Source organism: Heloderma suspectum, chromosome 2 (assembly GCF_057233095.1).
Source record: "Heloderma suspectum isolate Gila_16-S chromosome 2, 16-S_ref, whole genome shotgun sequence".
NCBI lineage: Eukaryota > Metazoa > Chordata > Lepidosauria > Squamata > Helodermatidae > Heloderma > Heloderma suspectum.
The window spans coordinates 342,344,147-342,360,395 of NC_139459.1; the positions used below are offsets into that span (position 1 = coordinate 342,344,147).

Consider the following 16,249-nt stretch of genomic DNA (forward strand, 5'->3'; position numbering starts at 1 on the left):
GTGAAGGGGTTCAAGGCTAACCTTAGTAACTTGCCCTAAAGTGCTCTTTCACTTCTCCAATGCTGTCTTAAATCACTATTGCGATGCTGTGCTTCTTTGATGTTCTGTAGTTTCTCTGATGTAAAGTCATGTCTCTGTCGTCATGTAAAGTCCCTTCTCCGCTTTATCATTTGATCACAGTAATGATCTTTCAGGTTTACAGGAGCTTCTCATTGCAAGCAGGGAGAAGGAGAAAGGGAGAAAGGGGGCAAGGTTGGAAGCAATAGACAAAAGTGCACACATGGGGAAAAAAGGGGTGAGAGCAATAACTCTGTAGCAGATTACTGGAATGCAGCAAAATTGCGGTGGGGGAAGCTCTCAGGGGGAGCCTTCATAAGCTGCACTCAAGAACTGGGGATTTTGGCTTCTTCAGGGAAATCTGCACACATGGGGAAAATTAGTTGCTCTCCATTCATAAAAACGTAGTAGAAGGGGGGAGCCTGGACAGGGACAGGAAACAAGCCTCTCTCATTGGTTGTTCAGTTCTACTCCCCCCCCCCAAAACTATGTTCCTTTCAAGTGCTGTGTGACCCCTGAATTCAGTTTTTAAAGGTACAGAACACTTGGCTTATCTTGCTTCATGAGTTCCTGATGGATCAAAGCTGATTCCATGAAAATCTTAGAGATGGCAGAGAATTCCGCCACGGAGCTCGGTGAGGCCAAATGCCAGTGCATTCGGCCCCCCGAAATCTGTGTCGGAACGGCCTGCCACCCCCCCGCCCCCCTGCGGATCCCCCCCGGGACGAGACTTACCTGGGGTGGATCTTCCGGGCAGCGGCGGCTGCGGCGGCTGGTCTTCCGACCGGCTGCCACCGCCGCCATTTCCAGTCTTGGTAAAAAAATTTTTTAAAAAAAGACGTGATAGGCTACGTAAAGATTTACATAGCCTATCATGGCTGGGTGGGTTTAAAAAAAAAAAAAGACATGATAGGCTATGTAAATCTTTACATAGCCTAGGGTGGGTTTAAAAAAAAAAAAAAGCTGCCATTTGCGTACGCGGGGTTTTTTGTGCTTTTTTACCCAGAGCCCTCTGCGGCCGGAAATCTGGCTGCGGATGGCTCTGGCCTGGCTGGGCCTGGCCGGCTGCTCCGCGGAGCTGCGCGGAGCACAGCCGGCCGTTCGAGGGTTCTGGGGGGGAGGAACAGAGTGCCTCCCCCCCCGTCGAGGATTCCAAGGGGAGGGACGGAACACCTCCCCCCCCCCATAAACATAATCCGCGAACAGGTAAGTCACTTTCGTACCTCCCTAGAAAATCTGGGTAATCCTCCAATGTGCTTCTCGTTCTGTTGTTGTGAAGATCCCCCCCCCCCACAAACACACACATACACACGTTATACTTGAAGTTGGGATTTTTGGCCGCAACGTGCATCAGTTTACACTTATTTACACTGAACCACATTTGCCATTTGGATGCCCATTCTCCCAGCTTGATCCTTTTGGAGCTCCTCACAATCCCTTTTTGTTTTAACCACCCTAAATAATTTGGTGTCATCCATAAACTGGGCCACTTCATTGCTCACTCCTAATTCCAGATCATTAGTGAATAAGTTGAAAAGCATTGGTCCCAATACAGATCCCTGTGGGATCCCACTATTTACTGCCCTCCTTTGGAAGAATTTACCATGTATGGCTGCTTTCTGCTTTCTGTTTCTCTTCTTTAACCAGCTACTGATCCATAAGAGGACCTCTCCTCTTATTCCATGACTGCTGAGTCTGCTCAGGAGTCGTTGGTGACGAACTCTGTCAAAAGCCTTTTGGAAGTCCAAGTACACAATGTCTATCAGATCATCCCGTCTACATGTCTAAATTGTTACTTTACTGCGGGTGTAACTGCAAAGATCACGAGCTCATAGGCCAAAAACAACAACAACACCCAATGTGGATTTTAATTGTTGTTGTTCAGTCGTTCAGTCGTGTCCGACTCTTCGTGACCCCATGGACCATAGCACGCCAGGCCTTCCTGTCCTGCGCTCTCTCCCGGAGCGTGCTCAAGTTCATATTCATTGCATCCGTGATGCTATCTAGCCATCTCATCCTCTGCCGTCCCCTTCTCCTTTGGCCTTCAGTCTTTCCCAGCATCAGGGTCTTTTCCAGGGAGTTTTCTCTTCGCATTAGGTGGCCAAAATATTGGAGCTTCAGCTTCAGTATCTGTCCTTCCAATGAGCACTCAGGGTTGATTTCCTTTAGGATGGACTGATTTGACCTCCTTGCAGTCCAGGGGACTCGTAAGAGTCTTCTCCAGCACCACAGTTCGAAAGCATCAATTCTTCGGCGCTCAGCCTTCCTTATAGTCCAGCTCTCACAGCCATACATTACTACTGAGAAAACCATAGCTTTGATTAGACGGACCTTTGTCGGCAAGGTGATGTCTCTGCTTCTTACTATGCTGTCTAGGTTGGCCATAGCTTTCCTCCCAAGGAGCAAGCGTCTTTTAATTTCATGGCTACAGTCACCGTCTGCGGTGATCTTGGAGCCCAAGAAAGTAAAATCTGTCACTGCTTCCATTTCTTCCCCTTCTATATGCCAGGAAGTGATGGGGCCAGATGCCATGATCTTCGTTTTTTTAATGTTGAGTTTCAAACCAGCTTTTGCACTCTCCTCTTTCACCCTCAACAAGAGGCTCTTTAGATCTTCTTCGTTTTCTGCCATTAGGGTGGTATCGTCTGCATATCGGAGGTTGTTGATAATTCTCCCAGCAATCTTAATTCCGACCTCTGATTCATCCAGCCCGGCATTTCTCATGATGTACTCTGCATATAAGTTAAATAAGCAGGGTGACAATATGCAGCCTTGTCGTACTCCTTTCCCAATTTTGAACCAATCGGTTGTTCCATGTCTGGTTCTTACTGTTGCTTCTTGACCCTCGTACAGGTTTCTCAGGAGACAGGTAAGGTGGTCTGGTACTCCCATCACTTTAAGAATTTGCCACAGTTTGTTGTGATCCACACAATCAAAGGCTTTAGCGTAGTCAATGAAGCAGAAATAGTGTGCCAAGTTCACAGTAAGCAATGTCTACACAGGCAATGGATCCTCATCACTGAGCATGGGTGTTTCTAAAGAATTGCTTCTCATTTTCTTCCCCAGCTTCTCTGAAATATCTTGACCTGTTCTTGAGGGAGCAGTAAAGAAATGAGATACATAATAATGTTGCTTTTTTAAATTTGGATGCCTTTCATACATTGCAACCTTATGTGGAAGCCACATAATAGAATAATAATATTCTAATCACATAATAATAGAAATATTATTTCTATAGGCTTCTGCTGCACGTGGAGGCTACGTACGTGGAAGCCATTTTCTATGCATTTCAACCTAATGCTGCAGAGATTGTCTCTGCCATGGGCACACTGACCTTTGGCCCCAACATGGACTGTTCCCACTCCACACAATGAGGCGAAAACATGGTAGTGCAACTTCCAAACCTAACCCACACCTAACGGAGTGCCAGTAGGTAGGAATACTTGCTAGGGGACCTCCCACGGCGACTGTACTTTTTGATGAAGGCCTTACACTGTATCCCGCAGTGGCCGCCGTCACTTAGTACTGTTATGGGGATCGGGTTGGTCTGAATGATCTTTCAGGTATCCTTTACCCTTCAGTGCATCTGACTGCAAAGAGATTCGGTATCTCTTCCAACTCTTTATGTCTTGCCTCTTAAGATTTCTGCAATACTGCTAGCAGTGTGGGTCCCTGGAAGCAATAACTTTAATACCTGACAAAGGATGGTTGATAGTTGGTAACATTCCTGTGATGTGTTTCAATGGGAGCTAGAGGAGCCCAAGAAGACATAAGTGATGGGGCAGAGACGGCTCATCTCTCTTCCTCCCACTAGAAAAGGGGAGGGTGGCTGAGGTCTGCGTGTGTAAGAGGAGGCCAGTGTCTGGTAGAACTGGATCTGAAAAGGAACCAAAGAGCCAACTTTGCTCTCTGCAGGAAATCCTATGGTACTATGGTTTCCCTGAGACATCTGTGGGGCGCAAGAATCTGTTGTAGACATCTTAGGCTCATCCTGCATGTATGTGTAAATAAAACTTAAATCACAGAAACGCCATATGACTCCAGTGACCTTCGAAGGAAACTGAATCCAGGGTAAGGGCTGGAACCCACGAAACTTTTCACCGCTTAGCAGTAGGGTGCAAGGCATGAAATGTAATTAATTAATTAATTAATTAATTGTGTAGTGGCTACAGTGTTGGACTGGGAGCTGGGAGATCCGGGTTCTAGTCTCAACTCAGCCATGGAAGCTCACTGGATGATTTTGGGCCAGTCACAGATTCTCAGCCCAACCTACCTCACAGGGTTGTTGTTGTGAGGATAAAATGGGGGGGGGGGATAATGTAAGCCACCTTGGGTTCCTTGCAAGAGGAAAAAAAGGCGGGATATAAATGCAATAAATAAATAAATAAATAGTATTACTTCACAGATAGCTTCATTGTTCTCACCATACACCAGGATTCACACTGGCTTGCTTCCTTTTTCCATATGATAACCAGGCAGTTTTGATCTGGAAGGCTATGAAATTGTAGGCACTAAAGGGAGACCATGATAAGGGTGCTCTTTGGAGAGGTGCCCAGGTGTATGTTTAAAAGATCTGGATCTACAGCACGGGTTGCACCAGGAAACAGTTTTAGGTGTGGGCTGTGCAAACCAAGAGCAGGGTCAAAACAGGAGGAGTTGTAATTAAAGCATACTCTATCCATCCTTTCAGTCTTTCTATAATTTGTTTCTGCCTCTTTATCATCCTTATGGGCTGAGCATCAGCCTCCCCCCCTCCCCCGCAGTTCTAACAAGCCTTCTGCAGATCTACTGACCTTTTCTTGGGATTCCCACTACTGAATACTGGATTCCTTCTCCCCATCTTCCTCCTTGCCTGGTGAAACAGAATCCTCTCCAGATTTCTCTGTGGAAGGAAGGAAGAAAGCATTTAAATGGCTTTCCTCATTACAACTAAATAACAAGCGTCAAATTTAAATCTGGAAGGTGGATTTTGAGGACTAAGTCCTCAATACTATATATACTCAATACTATATTCAATACTATAATGAACATAACCGTTCAAAGAACCTATCAATCCACAGAACATGACATTTCCTTGTTACTCATTCTCTTTACTATTTGGTAGCAATACTGTATTTTTATGCATGCCCCAATTTTCTGAACACTGAGAACTCCATGGGTGAAAACGTTTACTCCGGGTTCAGCTCTCTTCAAATGACGTTACTGGAGACTGACTGGCATTTGGGCCAGAGGGAAAGCCACAAAGAACATGGTGTGCAGGATTAATTTGCCCAGAGGAGGAGACGTTTTCTGGGGAAAGTGCCACACAAAGCTAACAGTGGCAACAAGGATGGGATTAACTCACACTCTTGCTGTGCTTCTGTGACTGAATTAAGAGCTATTGGAAAAGGAGCCAGGAAGTGTAAGAGAGACTGACGGCTTCTTCACACAGAGCTTTTATCCTGCTACTGAGATTGGTTACTCACAGAGGTTTGTGGGTCCATTGATGACATCCACTGATGACGTTAGATGATGTCATCAACCACCAGGGTGTCTCCCACACTAAATGACCTTTATTCCATTTTTAAAGAAATCGGAGATAATGAGCTATCAAATTACAGCGCTTCAGTTCCGCTTCAGTTCCCTCATGAAGAGGAGAACCCACAATAAGAGGAGCTAGACCACAGCACCATCTAGTGGCTGTATAATGAAACATATGGAAGACTCAGATAAGGGGGAAAGGAGGGTTAAGGAAGCGCATGTACAGGGAGTCCGTCGCAATCCTGCATTTAAAACAGAAGCAGAAAGCCCTGTTTTAAATGTGGGATTTTAGGCTGGTGTAGAGATGCTCCAAGCTGGTTGAATACTGGTAGGCCTAGAGGGCTCGTTATAAAGTCTAGGCATAAACCTAGGCCTCCATTAGGAGAGATGGGGAGGTATATGAGGAGGACAGAAAACAACCTCATGAAGAGATGGCTCACATATATTGAACAGTATTTTGCACTCCATGATACCCCAAAGGAAAAGGAAGTGCCTTCATTGCTGAACGTATTTCGGGGATGGGGTCAGACATACCGCCTGTTGCACATGGAACATACACAACAGTCTGACTGCTCAGAAATCAGGTGTATGCGCGAAACAAGCTAAAATCTTTCAGATCTAGGAGGTGTTGGTTCCAATACAAACCAGTAATTAGAAAAATCTAATTCAGGACTCACAAACACACTCTCTGTAAGACAAAGAGCTGAACTCACTTGGCTTTGTCAAATGCTTTTTCAAGAAGTCACAGTGCCGACGAGGTGATATCTGTGTAACTTCAGATGGCTGAGTGCTAAGGTAGAAGACATTCTGCTGTGTGGCATTATAGAGTGGCCACTCTACCTCATTGGCTCCAGACCCTGTTGGATTCCTGTGGAGAAAGTAAAGAAAATATGAGTGGGGTTGCACATAAATGCTGCAAGAAACTCAGTTTACTATTTCTCTGTTTTAATTTTAATGTGTACATCCCACCACACTGCATGCTTAAGGGCGCAATCCTATGCATGATTAGACAGGGAAGACTCCTACAACTCCCAGCATTCTACAGCCAGCATGTCTACTCAAACATAAGTTCCATTCAGTTCAATGGAACTGCCTCCCAGCTAAGTTGGTATGGCTTTGCAGCCTTAAAAACATGAAAGTGACAGGCTGCAATCCTATCCTAACCACACTTACTAGAGAGCAAGCCCCAGGGAACAGAATGAAACATCTTAAACATGTCTCCTGAAGGCCAAGAGAGACAAAGCCACATGAGCCTGCATAGCGCTTCTTTGCCAAGTGGTCACCATCACTTTCTCTTGTTCATCCCAATGGATTAACTAATGGGCATATTTAAATCTGAGTACATGAAAGTGAATTTACAAATGCTACTGTATTTGTGCTTTGTGTCTCTTTTCTCCTCCGAACTCTTAATAGGCTCGCCATGCCCGCAATCCTAGACACACCTACCTGGGAGCGAGCCCCATGAACATGTATAGGGTTGGACAGCATGTTTTGTTACCGGCACCGGCACCTGTACGTTTAATGGGTACTTCATGGACAAATATTAGATGATGATCATGGTCATTGCCACGGTGAAGAAAGGTTCACCTGCTGGTTCTTGGATAACAAGTTCTGGGAAAGGCACAGGGCCAGGCAAGGATGAATCTTCTGGCTTTTCTAGAGATCTGGCCCTAGATCTTGTAAACTGTGGGCAGGATCAGAGGTGCTCTTCTGCAAGCGGAAGGCCTGTTCCACATGCTGTAGGGCTTGTATTCTTACAGTACAACATCCTTCTTGAAACCAAGAGAACCAAAATCCAGAGATATGTCTGTGTTTGCACAACCAGTTGCACCATCTCCTGCACAAGGTGTTGTACAAGGCCTCAGGACATGGACACATTTATTCTAGTACACGTTTTTGCACCATCTCTTGCAGAAGATCAGACGATGCCTTCTGCTAGACTCCTTGCACAACAGAGCAGTAAACTGCCAGAATCTCTTCTGCTGGTTCATCTCTAGGTCAAAACCTCTGTCGGGAACATGCTGCAGAACGTGGGTGAAATCATGAAACTGATGGAAGCCACATATTGGCCCAGTTTGGATGACACAACAACCCAGAGTTAAACAAACTATAGGTTGTTTGGGAGCAAGCGAGTGTGATATGTGAACCTGTAATTGTGGGTTGTTGGTGGACAAATACCATGGATCTTGGTTCCAAGGTTGGGTTTTTTGTCCCCCCACAACTGACAATTCCGAGTTCACACATCATGCTAAACTATCCCGGGACAGAGTGTCCCTTGGTTGTTTAGCACAGCAGGAAAAGGTGAACGTTCAGGAGATAACATGCTCGTTTGCTTCTCTTTGTTCAAACCAACACATAGATAAGGAACTGTGGGTTGTTTATGACGTGTAAACCAGGACACTGCCTTTAATCATAATAATTGAAATGTCATCACTGATGCCTTTTGCAAGGGAAAGGGGGTTCATTTCTATTCTGGAGATTGTTCTCAGAGAAGTTAATATTGTGCATGTTGTTATGTCTATTGAATGGAAGGGGCCTTCCTTCTGCATAAACCCCTATGCTTACATAAAGCAGGTGGTATAAAAGGAAAAATTAGTGCCTTACCCAGTTCTGGAGAACTCCGCCCAGTACCGCATCACCCTACGGCTCAGCGCAGCCTCGGCCTCCGTGTATGTTTGGTTGACGCCCACCGCTGACTCAAGGGTCCCAAACACATAAGGTACCTCAGTACCATGAGGTGCCCCAGCCCACTCAGGCCAAATGGAGCCAGAGGTGTGATGTCTGAAGGAGTAGAAGTACACAGGACTCCCAGCTTCTCTGACCTTTGCAGCAAATTCAGCTACTGGGCATACCACTAAGTAATCACTAAAAGCCTGCGACATGGCCCAACGGTACCGTCCTGGACCACTGGCTTCTTCAGTGTACTTCAGCGCCACAGCCTGAACATCTTCAGTTGCCTTTGGCGCCAACACTCTTATTCCTTCCAGAAGTTGTTCCCAAGTGAGTAGGCTGTCATTGGTGCCAGGAAAAAGATATGGCACAAAGAGAGATGCTTCATCGGAGGTGACACCAATGAGAACTGGTTTAAGCTGAATGCGCCCAGCCTCCAGAAGCTTCTGTGGCTCGTCAGGCAAAAACTCCCCATCTGTGGTTGGTAAGGAGGGAATGTCTAGAAGATGTTTTTCAACGATGGAAAACTCATGCTGAGGAAATTCCTTGGCATCTTTTTCCTGTAGGCAGCTCACTACAGCAGTATCATCGCCTTCTGGACAGCCCAGCAGCTGGCTCAAATGAATGGCTCTCTGCTTGGCCTCAGCAGGACTCCTCCAAGCCCAAGAAACATTGGGAATTCCACTCTGAAGCACAGCTCTGGCAAACAGGGGCTGGCTACTTGGTGAAAAGAGATGGAAACCCACGGAGGAAGCCCCAGCATTCTGGCCAAAAATGGTCACCTGAGTAGGATCTCCACCGAAGGCAGCTGCATTGTCTTTAACCCACTTCAGTGCCAGCTGTTGGTCCAAGAGGCCCATGTTTCCTGGGGCAGCTGGTGGTAATGAAAGGAAGCCCAGAGCCCCCAGGCGATAATTTATGGAGGCCACAATGACATTCTCATAACCAGCTAAGGAAGCCCCATTGTACAAGTCCAGGGAAGTTGTGCCAGTGAGAAATCCTGATCCTCCATGTATCCAGACAAGGACAGGAGCTGGTGAAGAAGGCCGTGGATGGGGCACCCAGACGTTGAGAAAGAGACAATCTTCTGAGAGTGGTCGATTGGCAGCCCATATGTCTGCCTCAGGGAAGTCCAAAAAAACAAACTGGGGGCATGCATTGCCAAAGCTGGTGGCCTCCAAGACTTGACTCCATGGCTGATGTGGAAGGGGCTTCTGGAAACGCAATTTACCCATGGGGGGCTCAGCATAAGGGATGCCCAGATAGGCAGTCACAGAGCCAGAGCCAGCCAGGAGAAGCTTGCCCTTGATTGGACCATGGCTGGTGACCACCACGGCATCATCTTCAGAGGCAGCATTGGAGGTCAGTGAAAACAGGAGCAGGAGGAGGAGGAAGGAGACGCATGAGACTGAAGAGAGCTGGAAACCAGGCATTGCAGAAGCTAGAGGAAGAAAGTCCTAAAGGATGTTAGAATAAATACAAGATGGGCTACTTCCATGCTAACCTCTGACTGCTTGTCACAGTGGAATGACTGTTTTTGGTCAGGACACTATCTCTGGTTGGCTGATGCCCTCTTCAGGTGTAGCACTGCTCTGTGATATATCTTTAAAGCTCCACCAGGACAACTCAACTCAATGAGTTTGGGTCCCTTTAGCAAACATGCTGTGGTGGTTCCTCATCCAACACCCTAGTCTCTGGCATTCAGCAACTCCTTGGACTTCCCTTTGGGGAGTGATCCTTTCAAACCAGGTCCCTTTGTTATAGGAATTCCAGGAATGAGGGCACGGGATGTTTCCACTTAGCTTTGCTAGCAATATCCCTTACACAGTGCTCCAATTTCAGTGATTTTACATAGCCTTGATGCTCCACCCTACACATTTTATAACTTATTCCCAGTTCTACCTGATAAGGTACGAACAGAATTACCTGGAAGAGCCCTGGTGAGGGAGCCCCTGGTAAGCCACTCCGAGCTTTCTAAAGGATGGTCACATTATCAGAATAATAAATATTAATACTATCATTTTAAAATCGCAAAATTACCCATAAGAATCCATCCACAAAAATTATACAGCAGCATAAATTCTGTAAAAACCGGACAGGTTAAGCAAAATAGACATACATCAGGGACATACCTTTTCTGTTTAAGGTCCTAGCTTCAGACCCCAAGGAGCAAGTCTGAAGGAAATCTCTATGTGAAACCCTTTAAATTATTGGTGCTAAACATGTCACATAGGCACAGGCTCTGTCACTCAGGCTGGGCAATACCGGACAAATTGTTCTGGCTTGATATTTAGCAACATCTTATTTGTCACCTGTCCAGAATTTAATTGAATTTTGTAATCTGTGCTTATTCTGCAAGAAATGGGCAGTTCTTACTCCATTGCTGCAGAGATGCAAATATCTATTTCAACAGAATACTTCCTCCATTGCAGGGAAATCGCCATCTTCCCAGAACCTAATCTGCACTGCTCTGTTCTTCCCAGCTCAGGTATGGGAAATGTGGTAATGCAAATATCATCGCCACCTACTGGATAGTATGTCAGATGTAATTACTGAAACCCAGGATGAATTCCTTTTTCCAATACTTGTGTTGTTCCACATTCTTAATTTGTCAAATAAAAAAAAAAGGAAGAGGCTGAGAATTCCTACAATGTGTTGAGGAAATGCTGGTTGCAAACCTTTATGAAACCGCCTCTCCCCAACACTAGAAATACCTCAACAGTTTCTTAATTTTTGTCATCACCCTTCAAAAAGATTTGCTCTCTGAAATGTACACAGTCTCCGCTCTCAGCAGCTAACAGATTGTCCTCCTGAAGGAATGCTACCCTAGGGGCAACAGATGATGCTACAAGAACTCAACCAAATTACCAGTAGTGTAAATGACAACAATAACAACAATTTGGGATGGGTTTCACTTGTTAATTCAACGCAATCCTATGCATGTTGACTTGGAAGTCAGTTCCACTGTACTAAATGTAACTTACTCCCTAGTAAATTACATTGTGTGTTTAGGATTTCAACTTAACACTGCAATCCAATGTATGTCTACTCAGGCATCTCACTGACTTTAATACCCCCTACTACCAGAGAAGTGGCTAAAGGAATCATAGAATCATAGAGTAGTAGGGTTGGAAGGGGCCTATAAGACCATTGAGTCCAACCCCCTGCTCAATGGCGTCCCTGACAGATGGCTGTCCAGCTTCAGGATTGCAGGTTTAATCTCATACCTGAACCCCAGAGCAAAGGCAGATAATCAGTGCCATTGAACATCTGTCATTTGGGGGGGGGGGCTGTGTCACACCCAACATCCGTATCTTTTCTCTCTTTGTCTATATGTCTGTCTGTCTGGAAGCTGAATCCAGGGAAGTGTAGAAGATTCAGCTGTGAGCTGGGGAGGAAGTAACTAATAGGTGTACATCTTCAGGCTCCTGTACAGATCTAAAGCACTTTTTCCGCTGTAGGATAGGGCAGCTAAACCACCTGAGCTTTTCTCTGGACATCTTAGAGGCAGAGCAGGTGTAGGATGGGGTCTATTGGCCAGGAAGACCAGGTACTAGGCATCAGGTTCCTTATATGAATTCTTGACCCCAGATTTCCCATCCCTGTCCCAAAGATCCCTTATCCATCGTCAAAAGCAAGTGTATTTTCTGGATTGTAGAGACTCACCTCCTTGATGGGCCAACTCCTCAGTAGAGATCCCAAAGGGCAAAGGCAAATGCAGAGGTAACTGACATGCCCCCTGCAACACTTCCAAGTAACCAGGGAGAGCAACTGTATATATGTATGCACTACTGGATAGAGCAATGACCCCATGCGGACTCTGACCATGCAGTGGGGGGAGACTTCTGTGTATTGGCAAGCTCTAAGTCCACATTAGGGGCCAAAGAGGTGGAAAAAAAACACAGGATTTGCTGTGGAGAGCCTTCACTGGATTTGCTGTGGAGAGCCATTCCAGTGATTGGAATTGCATTCCAATCACTGGAATGCATCCATGCAGTCTTGAATGAGAAGCTTCCCAAAATGCTGATGATAGCAGCCTGGGTTTCAAAGGAACTAAAAACAGACAAGACTGGGGAGTAGTGAATATGCGAAGCTGCCTTATACGGTATCAGAGCATTGTTCCATCCAGCCCAGTACTGTCTTTCTGACTGGCAGCACCTAGGGTTTTCTCAGACCTCAGCGGGCCTTTTCCCGATTGGCCGGCCACGATCCTTTGACTGAATTCTATGCAGGATCAACCAAGCAGTGAGCGGAGACATCTGGCTCCTCAGGGGTCCTTCCCTAATATTCAAAGCAGCAAAGGGAACTCCTACAGGGCAGAGATAGCATGTAATTTCACTATGGAATCAATGAGAGAAATAAGGAGTTTAATTTTGCAGGTTGCCGAATGTCTGAGAAGGAATGAAACTTGTGTCTGAAATATGCCAAGCTTTAATAAATTCAGGCACTTCTGAGAACTGTTTCTCTCCTGGGGGGTGCGGGGGGGGGGGTGTCTCCACAGGGAATTTGCTGTGAGTTAGCTGCATTTGGAGGTCATTCAGGGCACATGACATATTAGCCATCCCACAGCCATCACCAAGATTTTCACAGAAAAACTGTTTTTTCTGAGACTACTTTTAGTCGGATTCTTTTCCTTAATTTGGCTTGTCTGCGCTTCTGTTGCGGTGTGTACCAACCCTCTGCATTTACTTCGGCATGATAGCCCTCCCAGGGTTGTGTCTTTTACCTGGCCATGACCTCACTGACCCCGGTCAAGGGGTGTTCTCCCAGGGTTTCCCCTTCCTGTGTTTCCCGATATTTCCACCATTTTGCAGCTGGCCGTTCAGCAGTTCTGAGCTACCTCATGGTATTTACTTTGCCTTGCCTAACACTAACCTCTGGCAGCTATCCCATCAAAAGTCTAGGTGTGCTCTGCTCAGCAGCTTCTACCTTTAAAAAAAATCCTCTTAACTCAATCCTGTGTAAAAGTGCAACATCAAAATAGCGCATTGCTGCTACATCATGAACCTGAAGGAAGTGCTCCAGTTTCACCAACCACAGCTGTCTGGAGGGGGAGTGGAGTTATTTACAAGTGGGGTATGGGGTGGGTGGACATAGAGTAAAAAAAGGTGGGGAGACCAATGAGTGAGGCTTGTTTCCCACCCTATTTTTCCCTATGTGTGCACTTTTGCCTATTGCTTCCAACCCCTCCCCCTTTCTCCTTCTCCCTGCTTGCAATGAGAAGTTACTGTGATAAAGCGGAGAAGGGATTTTACGTAACAGAGAAAATACAGAACATCAAAGAAGCACAACAACACAATAGCAATTTAAGAGAGCATCAGAGAAATGAAAGAGCGCTTTAGGGCAAGTTACTACAGTTAGCCTTTAACCCTTTCACTGCAGGGGAGCGAGATTTATTTCTTACTTCTGAGTAAAGATGCATAGAAGGGGGAGGCTATGTTAAAGACTGAAAGCAGGCTACCTAAAGTGATTGAGTGTCGTCACCACTGCGTAATGTGAGGGGTCACTGCTGTGCTTGTAATTTCTCAATGGGAATGGGAAAAACTACTTCCATTGGGGAAACAAGAGGGCAAAGTCCCCCAGGAAAAAATTACTCCACCTGATGGCTCCAGCACCCCAGCACCTCAATGGGTTTGCAAATTTAGTCCTGTCACTATTGCACTCTTGTGGTTTTAGAGGGAAAACAAGTTTTAAAAAACTTGGGTGGGGGAGGGTCGGACATAATATGGGGAGGGTGGGGGCACTAACACACACACCAGCCAGAGAAAGCAGAAGGGGCAGAATAAGGTGAGAGTGGGAGGGAAGGAACAGCCTCTCTAAATGATGACATGGACGAGACTCCACCCAGTAGACACCCAAACAATCTGCAAACTGCCATGTGACCTGCTGAGAGCCCCAGGCTAGCTTTGGGATAATCCGGGTTTTTAAGCCCCATGCGTCCCCAGACGGAGCAGATTCAACTCCAGTAAACAACGCAACAAAGTGGAGAGCAAACTAAACCCATCACCATGGAGATCCCCCCTGGTGATTTGCTACATTCCATGCCTTTGCCTCGTGCTTTTTGTTGTAAATCACCACTTAGCCTCCCCTGCTTGTTGGTTGCTTCAATATTATCTGTGTAGCCTGAAATTGCCATTCTTCATACTTCCTATAAAAAATCCAGATGATATTGCGAGCAACTTATTGCATTCTACTGTTTTCTTGGCAGCCCTCTGGCCATTTTTCACACATGACCTTTTAAAAATGTATAATATAATTGCGGTGGCAGCCTGTCCTGTGTGTTCTGGCAAAGTGCTATTGTGCCTTTTATTAGAAGTTTCCTGCTTCCATCTGCCTTTGCTTCCTATTCAGCTGATGCTGAGGAGAGGCATATATAACACCCGTGAGGAATCTGGCCAATGTTGGTTTTACATTTGCATTGCAAACTTATATATGTCACCATTCCCTTTCTTGATGCCCTCCAGATGTGTTACAATGCCCATCCTCAGCCATTGATGGGTGTTGTAGTTCAACTCACCTGGAGGGCACTAGGTTGGGGGAGGCTGATTTAGGCATTTGAAACCTCATATGTGAAAATGTCTATGGCTGTCATCTCAGCCAGTAGAGATAATCAAGGGAGGAAAAGCTCTGCTACTCTGTGTTCATGGGTCAAGCTCATGGCATGGCAAAATCAAGACTGGATCAAGAAATGATAAGGCTCCAGGCATTCTCAAGGTTGCCGACCTGTTTTATTGGCTTGAAATTTGAATGCTGTAGTGCAAGAGCTTAAATCATATTTTAAAGCTGTTGGTAATGATGACAAAAGTTTGAAAACCCCTCTTCTTTTTTCCATGAAAAGTGAGAGCCTCAAAAATGTTTCTCACCCTACAAAATCAAACGGGAGTGCAGGAATCCATGTGCAGCTCTGCTTCAGGCTAGGAGGGATGAATAGTTGATGTTGATGCCACTGAGAAATAGGGATGTACAGATGGTGTAAAATCCGTTCCGTCTGTGTTTTGAGGAGTGTCAGGCACCTTTGGTTCCATCACTCGCCCACTGCCGGAATCAGAATTTTTTTCGCTTCTAGATTTGTGTAATTTTGCACATGCGAAAATGCACACATTCCCCCAAAATGCAAATTTTCACGCTTTAGCCTATGGGGGAATTATGCATTTTTGGCTGGGTTTTTTTATTCTGCATATTTTTCTATGGTGAAATTTGCACAAAATTCAAAAAAGTTAGAAAAATGGTCTGCAAGTCTATGGAGTCTCCCCAACAGGGGATTAGCCAGCCCACTGCGAAATCCGCAGGTCGGATTCATGAAAATCTGAACTCACTTGGTACCATTGTGGATTTCTCCAACATCCTTCCTGAGACACCATTTTTGATGCCTCATTAATTTTCAGCTACTTCACCAATGGAAGAGTCCTTCTTAAACCATTGGGTCAGAACCTGGAAAACAGCGAGAAGGGTTCTATTAAAGGTAAATGTAATAGGAAAGGGTGGAAGGACTGCAAACGTAATTTCCATCTGCATAGTAGTATCAGCTGTTCTTGATTTGGCACCGGTTTACAAGGAATGGAAATTCCTCGTCATCACCCATACTAATCCCAATACTGACTGAAGGGGGAAGTCTATCTGATCACCCTACCGACAAGTGAAAGAGGTTTCCCTGCATCCACCCTTCCACCTCGTCTGGACGGGCTTTTCTACACAAAGCATTCATCAGGCGTTCATCATTCTCTACTCATGGTTGCTTATGGGTTCTTTAGATGATTTCAATAAACTCAGAACAATGATCAATAAGGCCCCATGGCAAGCGACTCTAACGAGAAAAGGAGTCCAAGATGGGTGGGAGTCAATCATGGCTCGCAAACCAGAAGCCTCTCCCAGGAAGTGCAGAAAAGTTAATGAGCTGTAACAAGGCCAGCCCTGCCGTACAGAAATGGGGAACAGTCACTGACAGTCCACAGAGTTCAAAGGGCAGCGGGGAGGGAGTACAGTGTGCTGCCTTCAACGTCTT

General features: G+C 45.8%; 1 protein-coding gene across 3 annotated transcripts; it reads right to left on the reverse strand.

Moving 5' to 3' along the window:
• Positions 1 to 1,371: 1,371 nt before the first annotated feature.
• LOC146355270 (acetylcholinesterase-like) lies at positions 1,372 to 15,579 on the reverse strand. 3 transcript variants are annotated; one of them, XM_084840819.1, is made up of 5 exons: positions 11,914 to 11,993; positions 8,182 to 9,688; positions 6,291 to 6,445; positions 4,851 to 4,939; positions 1,372 to 3,143 (listed from the first exon to the last, which is right to left on the reverse strand). In XM_084840819.1, the coding sequence occupies exons 2-4, from the start codon at positions 9,678 to 9,680 to the stop codon at positions 4,869 to 4,871; spliced, it is 1,725 nt and encodes a 574-aa protein (XP_084696945.1). In that variant the 5' UTR covers positions 9,681 to 9,688; positions 11,914 to 11,993; the 3' UTR covers positions 1,372 to 3,143; positions 4,851 to 4,868. The 3 variants fall into 3 exon arrangements, with proteins under 3 accessions (XP_084696945.1, XP_084696943.1, XP_084696944.1); XM_084840817.1 differs by lacking the exon at positions 11,914 to 11,993 and adding an exon at positions 15,564 to 15,579 and having other exon boundaries at positions 1,373 to 3,148; XM_084840818.1 differs by having other exon boundaries at positions 1,373 to 3,148.
• Positions 15,580 to 16,249: the final 670 nt, after the last annotated feature.

Excerpts from the sequence above, each read along its gene's own strand:
- LOC146355270 (XM_084840817.1), bottom strand. Across the intron at positions 6,446-8,181 it reads GCGGAGTTCTCCAGAACTGG|GAATCCAACAGGGTCTGGAG; the intron begins GTAAGGCACTAA and ends CTTTCTCCACAG. Across the intron at positions 4,940-6,290 it reads AAAGCATTTGACAAAGCCAA|AGAAATCTGGAGAGGATTCT; the intron begins GTGAGTTCAGCT and ends TTCCTTCCACAG.